At 52.2% G+C, this 16,459-nt stretch overlaps 4 protein-coding genes across 4 annotated transcripts; 2 read left to right on the forward strand and 2 right to left on the reverse strand.

Annotated features, from left to right (window-relative positions):
• Nucleotides 1–1,371: 1,371 nt before the first annotated feature.
• Nucleotides 1,372–2,299, forward strand: LRP88_01648 (putative peptidase domain-containing protein; the record flags this gene model as incomplete). Its single annotated transcript, XM_083238324.1, has 2 exons — nucleotides 1,372–1,786; nucleotides 1,854–2,299. The coding sequence occupies 2 exons, from the start codon at nucleotides 1,372–1,374 to the stop codon at nucleotides 2,297–2,299; spliced, it is 861 nt and encodes a 286-aa protein (XP_083106829.1).
• Nucleotides 2,300–2,572: 273 nt separating this feature from the next.
• Nucleotides 2,573–3,940, reverse strand: LRP88_01649 (class I SAM-dependent methyltransferase; the record flags this gene model as incomplete). Its single annotated transcript, XM_083238325.1, has 7 exons — nucleotides 2,573–2,606; nucleotides 2,655–3,074; nucleotides 3,125–3,262; nucleotides 3,311–3,503; nucleotides 3,682–3,772; nucleotides 3,821–3,850; nucleotides 3,899–3,940. 7 exons carry the CDS (start codon nucleotides 3,938–3,940, stop codon nucleotides 2,573–2,575), a joined length of 948 nt encoding a protein of 315 aa, XP_083106830.1.
• Nucleotides 3,941–5,009: 1,069 nt separating this feature from the next.
• LRP88_01650 (uncharacterized protein) lies at nucleotides 5,010–5,333 on the forward strand (the record flags this gene model as incomplete). The annotated part of the gene is made up of 2 exons (XM_083238326.1): nucleotides 5,010–5,205; nucleotides 5,260–5,333. The coding sequence occupies 2 exons, from the start codon at nucleotides 5,010–5,012 to the stop codon at nucleotides 5,331–5,333; spliced, it is 270 nt and encodes an 89-aa protein (XP_083106831.1).
• A 194-nt stretch (nucleotides 5,334–5,527) lies between these two features.
• On the reverse strand, nucleotides 5,528–14,968 carry LRP88_01651 (uncharacterized protein; the record flags this gene model as incomplete). Its single annotated transcript, XM_083238327.1, has 3 exons — nucleotides 5,528–6,813; nucleotides 6,871–14,634; nucleotides 14,686–14,968. 3 exons carry the CDS (start codon nucleotides 14,966–14,968, stop codon nucleotides 5,528–5,530), a joined length of 9,333 nt encoding a protein of 3,110 aa, XP_083106832.1.
• Between the last annotated feature and the right edge of the window lie 1,491 nt (nucleotides 14,969–16,459).

Consider the following 16,459-nt stretch of genomic DNA (forward strand, 5'->3'; position numbering starts at 1 on the left):
TATACATTGACATTGATGCTTCTAGATACTGTGTTTCGGGTCCGGTGATATTGCCATCCCCAGTGAAGCCATGTTTGTACTCAGATGTTTTGACGAGGGGCAGAGTCAGCACATCTCAGATAAAAGTCACTCCCATCTTCATAGTTGAATAAACATTCCAATCATGAAATGACGCTTCATGTGATTTCCCATCACCTGGCAGATATTGTGCCGTCTCTTCGTCAGCTCGCATCCTGTCCAAGCCATGACAGAACAATTACTTCGCCGACAACGTCATATTACCAAATATTCTCTCGCATAACTGTTAACCTTGATGAATTTACCCTGATGTCTCTCGTGAACTCGCCACGCCAAGCCCGCGAGAGCCGTACCGAGAACATGGATGAGTCTTGGACGTGGGATGAAAAAAGCGTGGCTTGCGTGGGACAACGGGATTAACGACGATCTCTAAAGAAACCAGGGTCAACCATCGGAGAAAGACTCGATCAGGCTAGTTATGCACTATCGAGTCCTTCAAGGTGTTGTCCCCTCAGTAGAGTGCATATGCCAAGCGGCCGAGGCAGGTCTATCGAGGCGAGTCAGCCGCGAGCAAGAGGACGAGGATCTTGACTAACAAGAAAAACTAGACATTCTATTTGGTAAATGCCTCACTGGGGATCCATTCATGGGCCAGCTCGCGGATGAGGGCACCACAGCTCGTGGGGGAAAACAGCTGCCCAAACAAGCATAACTTAGAGTCCAACGAGCCAGGGCGTTGGATTTGCTAATGGCTCACTTTAGGATTGGTACGACCCTCACGCCACTAGAAGCATCTAACTCATGAATTAAGCATATTATTTAACTTGAAGCGGCCTGCGCGGTGGGGTTGCACTTGACCGCGGATAGTCCAGGCACCTTGATGGTTTGCATGTAAGTGGGAACTTTGAGAACCCGGATAGTCATGGTGTGGCGTGGAGAATCACCACTTTCTCTCTTCTTTTCTCTTCTCTGCTAACAAGTACTGTGTTTTCATTTGTCCAGCCTCCGGAGATGCCGCGGTCAGAGTAAACCAACATGCATCTCCCCCGCTCTACAGGCGAGGCTCTTTTGCCATGCGTGATGGGGTCAACCCCCACGAACGGATTCAACGCCGAGAATCCATGAGGAATGCTAGCTAGTCAGTAGAGACGGCGTAAGCAATTTTGGTCCATCAACAGACAAATCCTTGTCTCTAAGCTCTCGCAAGGTTGTCGTATATACTCTATAAATACCCCGAAACACCTCCTGCATGAACTCTTGTTTCCTCAGCCACTCAGCCCTCATCATCAAGCCAAACAAACAGCCGACAACTCACTGAACCAATCAAGTTCAAGCCGACAAGTTTCACTCAAAATGATGTTCAAGTCCACCACCGTCGCGGCCCTCCTCTTCGGAGCCGCCATCGCCTCCCCCATCGTCCCCCGCGAGGAGGCCGCCACCCAGACCGCCGAGGCCCCCAAGGCCACCGAGTCTGCCGGGGCCTACGACTGGGCTGAGGGCTGGAAAAAGACTTACCCCATCCACCAGTCCTGCAACTCTACCCTGCACCGTCAGCTTGCCAATGGCCTCGACGAGGCTGTTCAGCTGGCTCAGCACGCCAAGGACCATATCCTGCGCTTCGGCCACAAGTCCGAGTTTGTCCAGAAGTACTTTGGCAATGCTTCGACTTCTCAGCCTATTGGCTGGTATGAGCGCATCATCAACGCCGACAAGACTGGCATGCTCTTCCGCTGCGACGACCCTGACCGCAACTGCGCTACCCAGGATGGTAAGTTACTATAGCCTCACATGAGAACACAGCTAACAAAGTACAGAGTGGGCTGGCCACTGGCGAGGTGACAACGCCACCACTGAGACCGTCATCTGCCCTCTCTCCTTCGAGATCCGCCGCAACCTCGACCAGGTGTGCAACCGGGGCTACACCGTCGCTGCATCCAAGCTCAACACTTACTGGGCCACTGACCTGATGCACCGCATCCTCCACGTCCCCACCGTCAGCGAGGAGGTTGTCGACCACTTCGCCTCGGCCTACACCGAGGTCACTGCCCTCGCCAAGAAGGACCCCTCGCAGAGTGTCATCGACAGCAACACCCTCCAGTTCTTTGCCATCGACGTCTACGCCTACGACATTGCCGCCCCTGGTGTCGGCTGCACTGGTGAGCCCGTGGAGGAGGAGAAGAAGGAGGCCAGCAAGACCACTGGTGCTGCTACCCCCTCTGCTACTAAGGAGGCTCCCAAGGAGTGCCACACTCACGACGACGGTGTTGTCCACTGCTCTTAGGTTTTGACCTATTCTCGTGGGACTTTGTTCCACTCCTCAACAGTTGACTTCATCTCGCAACCTTTATATAATAGACATTTAGATGATAAATGAGCGATGCCCGGATGAGCATGGCGCACATTGTTTCACTTATTCGTTTCTCTGATGCAATATGTGATTTTATATGACTAAGGTGAAATAATCAATCTGTGCCACTCTCTTTGATCTATGAGAAGGAAAATTGGATCATCATCATCAAAACGTAAGCCTCAACATCAGTTCTCGGTGGACAAACTAAGCCTCAGGCTTCCTAGCATAGACAGCGCAACTGCAAAGACGTAAGCACAAACAACATAGAACGCATAGGGTCACATACATTGGCCAATAGGCATGGATCTTGGGGTTGTTCCAGTCCTTTCTCAAGTCGGTCAAGAACACCTCAACCTCCTCGCGGCTCCAGCCCAGACCTCTAGTGAATGGGGCCATGGTCAGAGCCTCAAGGGCAGAGCTGGCATTTTCATTGTTCCAAGCACCGAGCTCCTTGAACTTCTTATCCTTGGGCCAGCGATTGGATGGCCACTTGAATCGTGTCTCGACAATGTCGACGAAGCCAGCTTCCTTGAGAAGGTCCTTGAACTTGGTGGTCCTCTCGAAAGAGCGGTTGAACTTTCCGGCAGCCTCGTCCAGAAGTCTGCACCACTTGTACATAGTAGTATCTTCAGTTAGGGTTCCGTCATCGCTGCCCATGATAACGTCTACGTCCTGCAGCTCAACATAGCCGCCGGGGGCGAGGTTCCTAGTTACGTTAAAAACCCAATGAGCGAGATGAGTAGACTGGGGGCCTACTTGAAGATCTTTTCCAGGTAAGATTGCCAGTTCTGAACGCTAAAGTTCATGAATCTACTGTGGATGTAATCGAATGGTTCACTGTAGGTCCACTCCTCATCGATATCATCAATCTCGAACTGAACGTTGGGGGGAACGCTGACACTCGGTTAGCAGTGTGCTGTGTGAAGCTAGGTAACCTCATACAAGCTTGGCTGGATCGGCGAGAGGTCAACGCCAATGACGGTCGCGTCGGGATGCTCGTCACCAAAGTCAATGGCCCAGATACCAGTGCCGGTGCCTACATCAAGGACACGCTTGACCTTTGAGCCAGGGAGGTTTGGGGGGCTCAGGCCGAGCTTGTTGTCAAAGGTCAGGAGGCAAAGGTTATGCTGGAGATCTGGTCCGTGTCAGCGAGGAACAGCACTCATATACTTTACGAGGCGCTCTACCCAGTCTTTCGCTTTCCTCATCGTCATTGGGGAGGTTGTATTCTATAGCTGACGTGTGAGCAAACATTTTCTCAGCCAACAAGCCATGGCGTCGTGGCTGTATGCGAGTGTGGGTGCACAACGTACTGCCATCCTTGTATTTGTGGTATGTTCTTCCGTTCTCCTGTCTATAATCGAGAATGGAGCTTCTCAAGCTTTCAGTAGACGAGGAGGCATCCTATTAATCATAAACAATGCATCCTCGTAACAAAGGAAGTCCTCATACCAGACCAAGGGCAGAGTCAGTATCACTGGCCTTCACCCGCTGTTAGCCAGGGTCCATGCAAGGGGTAACTAGACCAACATCGTCTGCGGGAGCGATAACGGGAGCCCCAACGGTAGTCATGTTGCCAAATCGGGAATATCTATGACGGGATAGTTGGTTCGCCGAATCGTGACAAAGAGTTCGAGAAGGATTGAGGTTCACGAATTAGCTTCCCCTCATTTACGAAGCAAAAACCATGCTAATAAATACCGCAAGAGATGCCCCCTCTCTTGTACAGGAAATCTCCTGATGGCTACAGGGGTCTTTGTCACCAGCTCTCGGGGCCTCGGGGTCTTGGTAGGAGCTCTGATTGGTGGTTCAGCTGTCAACGCCCACCTCGCGTAATACACCCTGGATGGTTTTGGAGTCTAAGCCGAGGCAAGAGTAATCATGATTCAAGCATTGGATCACTCGGCTTCTTACTTTGATGATACATTCAATTGTTTTCGTCCATTCGTGATAGAGGAGTTTCTCGGCACACCACTGGCACTATCCTCAGCAAATCCTCACCAGAGTCTCTCCATTTCATTTAATCATAGTAGTCTTGGCATAGAGAAGGCTTTCTACAGTAATCTTTCAGGTTAACTAGAGTTCTCACAAAGTTCCCTCTGACTGGGCTATGACATTATGTTTAACATAGCGCCAAACAGACTAGTTAGCTAAAGAATGCCTAAATAAGTCTCCTTATAAGTATCACTTGGGAAAAGAGCCATAAGTGTAGGAGCCCAGCTATTTTATAGCTATTCTCTTTTGTTATTTATGCGTTAAAAATGGACCTCTCTCTTCTAATGCCCAAAACCCGACTTGATTGAATGACTAACAAAGTGCAGTGGCTTTGGATGACAGCGTAGAGTTCAAGCGAATAAGAACCATATTGCTGACTCCTTCGGTCAACTTTCCGGCAGCCAAACATCCATTAGAGTTTTCTCCCCCGTCGGGCCGTCTCTCCTCGTCTACTTATACTTCAAAATCGACGGGCTCCCAACCCATTTCAAATCTCCTCAAATCTCCGCCTCTGCTAAGTGCACATTGCCAGTTTCCGTACCGTCAGATCCTACGCTCAAAAGAATCTCGACATACAACTAAAAATACGGAGTACAAGTAAAGAACTTGAGCTATGAAGACCACAGACAGCCTCCCCAACACCACCATGGCTCCTCCACCCGCGGACGCCGAGAAAATCACGACCAAAGGGAAGGATGACAAGGACAAGGAGGCCAAAGATCTCAAAGCCAAGAAAGAAAAGGAGGAAATGGAGGCCGCTAAATGGAAGGAGTCCCGGGAAAAGGTCAAGAGTGTCCTTGCCCAAGGTGAAGAATACTTTCTCAAGAAGTATCCTGAATTCGGTAAGTCTCTTTAGCTCCCTCTATCACTCTCTGGTAATGCTGATTCTTCTCCAGAGGGTATTGCTCTACAGAGTATGCCATATGATGTTGCGATGTGGAAGATATGTGAGGAGGATGGCTCCAACTAAGGAGATGTGGAAGAAATTACGATGGTTTGTTGGACGTGGACATCAGTCAAAGTAGCTCAGCTCATAGGTGATTAATCAATTGGCCGTTGCTTCATTTCTAATGTGACTCGTTACATGCGCAATACTAAACTCCAAAACTCCTTTGGCAATACAAACAACAAATGATCAACTCTAAAGCACACCTTCTTGCCCCTCTAGTTTTGTTGATCTGCAAAATCCTCCTCTACCAGGCGAATACCCTCCAAAATCTTGCCCATGTGCGTCTTCTCAATCAGCTCGCAGTCCTGTCGGATCTTTGACATGAGGACCTTGAGGAACCTGACTGGACTCTTTGTAAATCCCGACTTATTGACCAATTTCCCGACGCTGGTGCCAGGTGGGATGAAGCCGTCTGGTCCAAGGGTGACAGAGTCGTCTGAAGGACCCCAAGCTAGACCAAGTGCCTCACACACGTCAACATACTCGTCAAACGAGAGCAAGTAAAGCTGTCCTGCGAAAAGGTTGAGCTGGACGATGATATCCTCCGGTATGGGTGCGTTCTGGACCTTCTTGGAGACCGTGTACAGCCTCAAGTGGTCAAGAGGCTGGAACCCAAGGTTGGTTCGTGGAGCATAGAGTCGCAGCGTGACATGTCGAGACGCCTCAATGACTGACAGAAGTTCCTGGGCCTCGAATGGGCTGATGATCACAAGACGCATGTCATCAACGGTGCTATTGCTCGTGAGGATCCACTGCACAGGACGTTGGAAAGAGTCGGAGTAATTCTTCTTCCCAAAGCGAGCCTTGACGGTCGTGGCGAAGTCGTGTGTCACCCAGATATTGCTCGGGAATTGATTCACGTCGAAGCATACCGCAGCAGAAGTCTGGCTAAGAGCCTTAAAGGCGGGCATAAAGGCAGCACACTCGCCTGGGAACTGGCCGTCTACAATGAACTCGCGCAGACCAGAGTGAACACGATGGGTTTCTGGCTCGACTCTGGGCGGCTTCTCGACTTGTCGTTCCTGTTGGGCCTCTGGAGAAAGCTCTCTTTCTTGCTCCTCGTTGAGCGAGCTTGTTTGAAGTTCAATGAGACCAAACTCCTCACACCGAGAGCGAAACTGCTCACTGGCACGGGGACCGACGTGGCTGAGGATGGTATCCAGGCTGGCGTCGAGCCTTCGTGGGCGATATCGTTGGTCAAGACTCTGAGCTTCAGCCTCCATGAACTGCTGGGCCCACGAGAATCTAGTCTTAGCACTTGATACCCCATCCCAGAAGGCTTGTTGTTCAAAGAATCGGAGGCCTTGGGTGAGCCACAGGGGCATCGCTCGTCGCAGGTCCAGGCAAGTCTCGGTGATGACCCAGGAGATAACATCGGATATCGTGATCTGTCCAGATGATGGCTTCTGGCCTCGTTGCAGGAGGATCTTTTGTTCGATTTCGCGTGGAATGCAGAATACCACGGTCTGGCCCTTGCCAAGTTTTCGCATTCGCATACATGCTATAGCAATGTTAGTAACAGTCAAAAAAGCAGGGATTGTTGAGGGTGAATGTATACCTTGAACCAAACGGTCCTTCGTCAAACCCGCGCCCAAAGTCACGACAGCTTGGTAATTCACGGGGAGCTTCAGATCCGTGCCTCTCGTGTGCGCCTCATCTAGGAAGACTAGGCATTGATCCATCTGATTAGCAAATGGCGAAGTCTGAAGTTCCTCAACCTTTCCGGATCGATCAACGACGATAATATCGTCCAGCTCGCTGAAACAAATCACCGCCTGTGTGTTCTCATCGTCGTAGCGGCTCAACCAAGCTTTGGCAAACTCGATATTGGTGAGGTCAATGACCTGGGCGCCAACGTCGAGGATTACGCGGGTGTTGAAACTCATCTTGGACACCATCTCCAGAAGGGTTTGGCTATCAAAAGTTGCACCCTTCATTTCTGGTGGCATTAACGCAATGCCATTCTCCGGGCGCAGAAGATACTCGAGCACCAGAGCGTTGGTGTGCTTCTGCTCGACAAGGTCCAACTGCTTGATGGCCATTGGGAGGAGATATCGGGAGTCGTTGGTACCACTAAACCCTGTCGTCGGGTTGGTCTTGATCTTGGCCAAATCCCATCCGGAAGCCGACAGCTTGTGGGGGAACTCCTTGCACTCCTTCGCAAAGACTAGGCGACAGAGGTAGTAATCGATAGCAGCCTTCGAATACCGAAGATGAGGGAAGACTTCAGTGGTGCTTTGGAGACGATCCCGAAGATTGATGCCTTCCAGGTGTCTAAAGTGCTCTGGAAGAGTCGGAGCAGTCTTGACCCAGACCTGATACTCGAGATCAGCATTGTCAGAGTTGGTGAGCAGATCAAAGGCGGAGTAGAGAGCCTCGGCATCAAGGCCACTGTAGTAGTAGCTCAGGCAGGTAAGTACAATGACCACATCGGGATGGCTGAACTCGGATCGAGGTGTCGGATTATCCTTGGCTCGGTAAGGGACGGCGAGCAGTGTCTTAGTCTCTCTATGGGGATCAGTGCCGTAGTTGACTCTCCATCGCTTTTGTCCAAGAGCAAAAGAAAGGATTCCGCCAGACAGGAGTCCACGTAGAAGCAGTATGTGATTCATTGTCGTCTCGCCCCAGAACAGACTCTGTTCAACCGACTCGATCTCCTCGGGGGAAAGTTCCCACCGGGTGATGTATCGTCGGACTGCTTCTCGGATCTTCGGAGGCTGATGGGCGATAGGGAATCCGCTCATACCAGTCTCACAGATGTACTCAGCAACACGGTTGAGGATGGCCTCTTGGGCATCGGGTCGAAGAAGTCGGATCCTTGGAAACCTCTCGACATGTCGATCGTCAAAGTCAATCGACCGAGGAAACTCGAACCTCGATTCGCCACAGAACTTGGCAATCAGTCCCAAGACCTCCTGGACGACGATCCACCGGTCAGGGCTGTGCTCGATTGATCGCTGCTGTCCAAGGGTATATATAAGCTCAAACTTGACGCTGAAATTCTCGTCGCTCTCGTCGACAATGTCCCTCGAAAACTTGTCAAAGAAGGTTCTGGTCTTCATCATTTGCTCGGAAGCTGTGCCGTTCCCGTTAAGCTGGCATTCTGGTTCCATCAACTGGAATGACAAGAGGTGCTCTGGTTGGACCATCAGAACACCGCCCTCCTCCATGCACTTGACCATTAGCCGGTGGATTACCCCTGCTCGCAGTGTGTCCATGCGAATCTCTCTCGAGAACGGCAGCTGATAAACGGGGCGGTCGAGCAAGCCGGAGAGTTTCGAGACCAGCATCTGATTCATTTGCTTCGCTTGTGGCTTGGCCACGATGACTCGAACGAGCTTTGAACCATCGCCAAGAGCCGAAGAGACGATAGGGACGATGACGGTAGACTTTCCTTCACCCATGTTCAACTGCATCACGGCATTCTGCTTGTCGGGAGGCACCATCATCTGTTGCGCAATCTGCTCTTGAACTTCTCGGATCATAATCTCGCTCTCGCACTCCAGAAGTAGCCATTCAGGATGTTCGTCGGCGTTCCACCCCTTGTGACCGGTGTTTTCGAGTTCCCGGAGCAGATCGACGGGCGAATCCTGGAATCTGAGGAAGCGTCTCGCCTGCTGAAGAGCAGTGATGGCAAGTGCGTACTCGATAATGGCGTTCCTCCATTGATCACTGAGTCTCCACCATCGAAGCATTCTGAGCTGCTGCAGGAAGAGTATCGGTGAGACTCTGGGGAGGAAATCTGCCTTTCTAAGGGTAGACAGCACAGTCTCGGGAGCGTTGGTCGAAGCTTGAGATATCGACGACATGACCGCGCGCAACAGCGAGTCGTAGATGGACTTGACTCGGCTGTCGCATTGTTCGAGGTGCTGCTGGAAAAGAGAAGCATGCTTTGAGAGTCTGTCTGCATCCAACTCGTTTTCGACATGGTCTCTCAGACTTGCCAGGCTCTGCCTCAACTCCCGCACATAATGATGCTCGTACACCAGCGTTGTCTTGTCGTCAAGGCTGTCGAGCACCTCAGTCAACTTCTGACTTGTCTCAGCACTAGTTGTCGTTGTCCGGAGGAGGCCGTTCAACGTAGGATCTTGAATAGGGACTGGAATCTGAGCCTCGATAGAGCCTTGAGAAAATAGCTCATCGATGGAGACGAATCCTTGGGTGCTTATCTTGGGGATGAATCTCAAGGGTACAGGCCCTGGCACGGGTCTGACTTCCTTCAAGGGCAGATCCCCTAAACCAGAGACAAAGTTCATCAGATACACCTTGAACATGAGATTCCGGTGCCATGGCCTCCACTTGTCCATAACCGCGTCCATTGCATGCGGGACGTTGATGTATGTTTCCACTTCATCCCCCTTAGGGGCAGTTGGAGTCTCGCAAGGCCACTGTTGTCCAACATGGCGTCTAAAATGGTCGACGGCTCGACTCTTCGCGTCAGCAAAAGATCTTTGACGTCGCTTAACCGTCGCTTTGAGTGATTCACGCTGCTTCTGCGGGAGGTTGGCGTCAGGCGACTGCTTAAAGGAGATGGCTGCGTCGGTCGCTATTCTTGACAGCTCGGTCGTCACCGGTTTGTGACCCTTGGACAGATCGTAGGTGGCATCGTCAGGCAAGGAAACAGCGGACAAAGTGGGAGATGTTGCAAGCATCAGGAAGGACTGAACGATCTGAGCGTCGTAGTCAGTCGCGAAGGACATGGTTGCAATCCAGACCATCAACTCAAACTTGTTGAGCAAGGCGTTGTTGTTCTGAAAGGCGTAATGAATCCCACACCAGTCGGACGAAAGAAATGTCTTGGGGTTCTCAAGCCACCTGGAGTCGTAGTTAAGCTTGGATTTGGGTGGCTCTTGGGTGAACAGACCAATCTGCTCAGTCTCGAGGAGGCTGTACAGGTGAGCCTCCAGGTGATGTGCAACAGGCTGGAAGCGAGCGGTTTCGTTGTGGTAGATCCGGAAAGCCATCTCACCAGCACGAGTTGCGGGGCGCGACTCCTGTCCCTTGTCTCTTGCCTGGTACTCAGCATCGTATTGCGTGCTATAGGTCTCGGCGCCAAAGCCTGAGACCTTGTGTCGCGATGATTGCAGAATCGCCCGGTTGACCAGTTCCATCTCGGCATGGTTCGGTTCAATCAGCTCGAAATCACCCTTCGGAAAGAGGAACTCGACGTCTTTAGTCCTCTTCAGAATCTCGTGGACGACCGTGTAGAAGCGGTCGTCCTGAGTCAGACAGCTCAACTCAGGATACCAATCCACAACTTGCATGCTCCTCTCGCCATAAAATGAGCGAGCTGGGGAAATGTCTGCAATGAGGCCCAGTCTTTCATGTGCGATCTTGGTCAATTGAGACGGTGCTCGCACCGATGCGGATGTGAGAATGTCAAGAGCCTGCTCAGTTCCTGTCCGGCCGAGGAAGGGGTCCGGAAGACAGAATGAAGTGAGTGCATGGATGTAGGCGAGGAATAGCTTGCTGTCGACCTTGTTATTGGCGACGAGGCGACCGAGTAAGTTGTCGATCCGATAGGCCTGTACACGCTGTGCAGTCCCGTGGACAACAAATGCGTCCACATGTTCGTCGAAGCCATTGGCAACTGACTTCTCAAATCTAACTTCGCCTTCAGGGAGGATCATTAGCCTGCTCGGTGGACTATGGTTGCTCCGGAGGATGAGTTTGCTGTTGAATCCAACCAGAGTACCAAGAGATTGGTCTGTATCGATCTGCATTCCACGGAATTGTCGAGAGCCGATGGATGACTCTCCAGACCTCAAGACGAAGTCGAGCTGAAGTCGAGGAGCATGCACATCGAGCAGATTAGCTTGCACATCGTACAGCATGTGAAGATCCAAGGAAGCCTCCAAGGGACGCAGAATCGTGGCAATGCGTTCACCCAGCTTGCTAGAAGGAGCCAACAAGAACGTCTTCTCACGTCGGCTAAGCCTCCAGCTCGCGCCGTGTCGAGCCAATTTCCAGGTGTCGTCGCTTGTCTCCCAGAAGTTGGTACGTGGTCGAAGCTCGATAACACCGGTGTCGCCATGGTGCCAGTGTGCGTAATCCTCGACAAACACATGAGGGAGTACTCCCTTGAAAGCTCTCGATGGTACCAGATCCAGACTTGAGCCATCCTTCTCCATGCGCACGACGAGATCCTGTTTCCATCTACCCTCAGGAATATCCTGAATCCCAAAATGTACAGCATAGCCCTGGATGGGTCTGGTGGCACAGAATTGCATGCCTGGGAGCGTGCTAGGCATGACGTCCAAGGACAGGGAGCCAAAGAGCCTGTTGTAATCGGGATGTAGCTCAAACTCTCGGGGAAGACGCGACAGAGGAAGGCCATTGACCAACAACTCTCCTGTGAGAATGCTAAAGTGTACCCCGATGCGGGAAGAGGTTGTCTCGAGCCAGTAGCATGTAGAGGGAGTCACAGTCCATTCGCTATCTGCGATAAAGGCGGGCCAAGATCGATGGATAGCGATGTCGAGACATGAGTTTCCGTTCTTGACAATGTCACGGATCAGGACTGGACGAGCGCGATGTAGAGTATACATCCATCTGTTATACAGGATGTCGAGGACAACGTCTTCTGTCGTATTCTTGATCTTGGAATTGTTGCAGATGCCGATAGAAGCCTCGAGCAGGATGGATGCTGCTTGCGGATCTGCCAGAATCTTGGGCAGGAATCTATCATCCACGTTGAACGTGTCGGCGCAGATCAAGGCAATCTTGAAGGCAGTCTCTAGAAACTCCTGTCGCTGGGCGTCGTCGGTGGTCTCTTGCACTCTCGTCATCAGTCGACATAACCACTTATACGAGATCTTTCGGCACTGGGCAAGCAGGCTGAGGAGTGGCTTCGACAGATGTTCAGCCCCGACCGACAGAAGCCGAGACGTTAGGAACGTAAAGCACCACAAAGATGTGTGAGACTCCCAGTTCTCATGAACCCGAGAGACGCACTGGGTGAGGCTTTCCAACATCTGTGAGCCAAACTGCGGGTCCGACAATCGCGTGTGGGTGCACCGTGTGACGGTCGATAGGGCATTCGGTCCAGCTTGTAGACTCATTTGAAGCAGGAAAGTGGCAGTCTCAGCTTTGTTGAAGTCTATCGAGGGCATGGCAAGCTGTGTCAGAACATTCATCCACTGAATGCGGTAACCGATTGGCAGGGCAGCCAAGGCCTTGTATTCGCCCAACGACATGTAGCTTGGACAGTCGGACAGACTCGAGATGACGGTGTTGGGCGTCTGTCCATTCGGCTGGTCCCACGGGCGCTTGAGGAAGTCTTGCAAGACTTGAGCACGCGGAGGAAGCTTGAACGTGCACAGGTCCACTAGATCGTAGGATGGGCTGAAGGTGGACAGAAAGGCATGTCTCTCTTCGTCGAAATACTGGAAGATGAGGCCGTTCTTAACACACACCTCGGATTCCGTGGTATGAGCAATACGTTTGGACCGTCGATGGGTAACAGCATGAGGCTTGGCTTCCGACAGAAGATGAATTCGACCTTGCAGACCGGATTGCCGGAATCCAGCCAGTGCTCGATATGTCCTCAGCGGGTGAGCAGATCGGGGACGAACGGTCTGTGAAGGCTTGCATCCCAGGACATCGTCGACAAGATAGATTGTCGCATCCCGCCACTCGGCAAATTCCGAGGGAACGGCCAGTTCAAACACGACAGCTTGAGCCTGAAGGTGCCTGTTCGGCAAGGGCCACTCGTAAACCTCGATCTCCAGGTTCTTAGCATCTTTCAAGGCAGTGCACTTGCGACAGTGGGCTGCGACATGTTCCATGGAGTAGTCGACCTCAACTTTTTCGCAGGATCGCTGCTCATGCTGTCGCATCAACCTGTCGTGTTCCTCTCGCAGTTTGGCAAACTCTACCAGCTTGGCGCGCTTCTGTGCCTCGGCTTGATTTTCGATTTGAGACTTGAGATGTTTAAGCTTGGCGGACTGCTCAAAGTACTGCACCGGGAACGACAGCCTCTCGCCATAAGAGCGAAAGGCAGAAGGTCTGTCCTTCAAGGAGAGTTCTTGGCGCTTCCTAAAGTAGGTCTCGACGCGATGGAGTCTCGCCATGTCCTCCATGGATGCCACCAAGAGCACTTGCCACACCTGTGCCGGCACCTCCGGGTCGTATTCTCGCAACATGGGGATGGCGTGAAGGGCTGACTTGTCTATAGCAACCCATAGTTCGCCGATAGCAAGGAACATTCGTGATATACCCTCGGGGCGCGTCTTGTACCAATTTACAGCTGCCGAATGGTACCGCTGGAGCAACAACTTCAGGTCTCGACATGTCGTATCATCTCCGATGTGTTTCTCTAACCAGGGGCCGAGATGTGTTGCCACCCATAATTCGACCATTGCAAGGTTGTAGAGCAGGTGCTCATTGCTGCTGAGTACATAGGCTGGTGGCAGGTGGTCTGGGTCAGGGGGTGGAATGTAAGATGTCGGAATAAAGCCAGAGGAGCCGCTCTCTCTACGTCGTTGAGAGATAGTGGCAAGGAAGTCGTCCATCGGCGGAAGAGAAAGATCGATGTTGTCCTTCATGTCGAGCTTAGACACTGATTCTAGGTCAAGGGGGGTCTCGGACCGGCCACGGATTCGCTGCCACCTTTGTGTAAGGCATTCGGAAGTGTCCGACACGATCTTCTCGACGGTCTCCAACCAGAGCCCTTGTCCTGGGTTGTCGAGCTTACAAAGTCTACCCGACACCTTGGTCATCATGGTGTGGAGGGCATAGGTGGGTGTGGACGGTTGGTCCGCCGCGTTGAGGACTTGAGCCATCAGGTACACCATGAAAGCCTTGTAGGTGCGATCGGAGTCATCGGATTGTCGGCCCATGGTCAGCTGTAGGGCAACACGGATGAGAAGCCATACAGCAGATCGTCTCCATGGGAGCCTGCTCTGTCGCCAAGAGATCTCTTGCCGGGTATTCTTGCAAATTCCCTGGACGCTGACGTGCTTGCCGACTGCTGCGAGGATGCTCGTCAGGAGCTCAGTGACGATGCGAGGATTTGTCGAATCACGCTCTTCGGTGTGATCCTGCCCGGCTTTTCGTGCCGTCGGCCTTGTGTCGGGTGCGGTCTGAAAGCTCATCTTGACCAACGTCTTGGTCAAGGCAGACTGGAAACCTTCATCCTGGAAGTCATCGAGGGAAACTTCGGTGGCCGTTGCCGGAAAGCGACGAACAAGACGTCCTCGTGTTGATGTGACGGCTTCATTTGTCGGGGATAGCTCAAATGTTTCAAAGCAAACCTTAGTACCTGTCCGTCGGATGAGAATACCTGCGTTCTGCGCCGCGACGTGAAACGCAGCGACGGAGTCTGAAATTGTTGTAAGCAAATCTCGTGGGAGGGGGCTCAGATGACACATACCGCTGAGGGAGAGATCTCGGAGAACTTGCCGAAGTCCCTCTTCATCCAGGAATCCGTAGTTGTCGGATGACTTCTGCATCATCTCCAGCATGGAGATGCAACTTCGAGTGGCGACCTGATCGGCTGAACGGGACTCGATGAGAAAGCGCTGCAGCGAACGCAGCACAAAGGAAATGAGGGAGGCGGCATTTGACGCTGAATCATCTTCGTGACCTGGTAGCTTTTGGGGTAGGAAGATGTGATGAAAGAGATAATCGAACGCTTCGCTCTGGATGGGCGCCATGGTGGCGACGAGGCTGCGGAAGCGCAGATGTGGGCAATGGGTCGATGCGGCAAGAGAACGAGGATGAAGAATGAAGAAGTGGCGGTAGGGAAGAAGAAGAAGAGGAAGATGGAGGAGACCAAGGAGATGAAGGATTTGTTGTTTTCATTCGGGCGAGAGGTGAAGGTTCCGGCGTGAAAGTTGAGTGACCGTTTGGCTCTGCCGTCAGTGACTGCGAGGTTGAACTTTGGCTGGCAATCGACTGGACCGGTGAGGTCAGTTGCCCCCACGCAGCAACCAGGTTGACTTCAGCCTTGCAGCAGGTTATGGAGTGACCGTCTTCGGCCAATCAGGCTCTAAACCAGGCTGCATAATGCCTCACAGGTTCCCATTTCTCGCCTATCTTCCATCGAGGTCGCGAGGTGACAATTAATCCGGCCTCCAGTATGACTTGCAGGAATTGAACGGTGAATGCCGGAACGAGGACGGATACCGATGACGTCATACTGGCTTTTGGCGCTGTGTGGCGGTGCAGAGCAAGCAGCGGGAACGTTTGTGGCGCTAGGCAGCCCGAGATTCAAGTTTGGGGATGTGCTGAAAACCAAGGGCACGTAACCTCGAAAGCACAATTGGAAGTGTCTCTGAACGCTGTTGACGTGCTTCGTATTAGACAACTGGGGGACTCAGATTGTGCACAGTTTCCGAAAGGGAAGTTGGAATGAGGGCTTGTGGCTATTGACTAACGATAAGATAAGAGCCACAGCTGATGGTATCGCGCCATCGGCATCATTCGTTGCCAGTGTAGGAATTGCATTTGCTGCATGCAAACAACCCGCTTCTTTTTGTGTTTCTGTGCTGAATGTAAGAGGTGCATAATATGAATTCTCAAACATGGAGAGCTTGAACAAATCTATGCATTTTACCAGGCATCCATCAAATGTCCATTGTCATCAAAGATAAGGGTTTCCGAGATTCGCAATTTGACTACCCTGCAGCTTGGCCCGATCCACAGTAAACGTGGCTGCAGCCAACAGGCGTCAAAGCACACGACACTCGGATTATCCATGGTCCCCGTCCTCCTTGTTTTTCACGTGAAGACAATTTCACCGCCGATCAAAATGCTCGCCTCGAGCTAGGACCCTTGCCCTTTGACATGGCCCAATTCCCCACACAGGGCAAGGCCCCCTGCAGGGGCATCCAAAAACACCGGAGCAAAACAAGCGGCTACGCAGGTGATGTTTTCAGGCGTCTTTTTTGGGGGCTGACCCCCCCTTGAGTGAAACGGCCGTACATAGCTCGTCGGGTGCTCCCGCGGGCTCTAGCTCAGGTCGTAGCGCTGCTTTTGGGCACCAGAGCGTGGCATCATTATGGGCCGGCAGCAGGCTCCAACATACGGCCTGGGAAATCAACATGGCCCCGGCCAATTGCGCGGCGACCCATCACGAGAAGCAATTTACAGCTGGCAATCCATGACAGCTGTTGAGCTGTTCCCGCAGGCTACGTACGCCCTGG

Source organism: Fusarium phalaenopsidis, assembly GCF_050370095.1.
Source record: "Fusarium phalaenopsidis strain FUZ10S chromosome Unknown contig_32278, whole genome shotgun sequence".
Lineage (NCBI taxonomy): Eukaryota > Fungi > Ascomycota > Sordariomycetes > Hypocreales > Nectriaceae > Fusarium > Fusarium phalaenopsidis.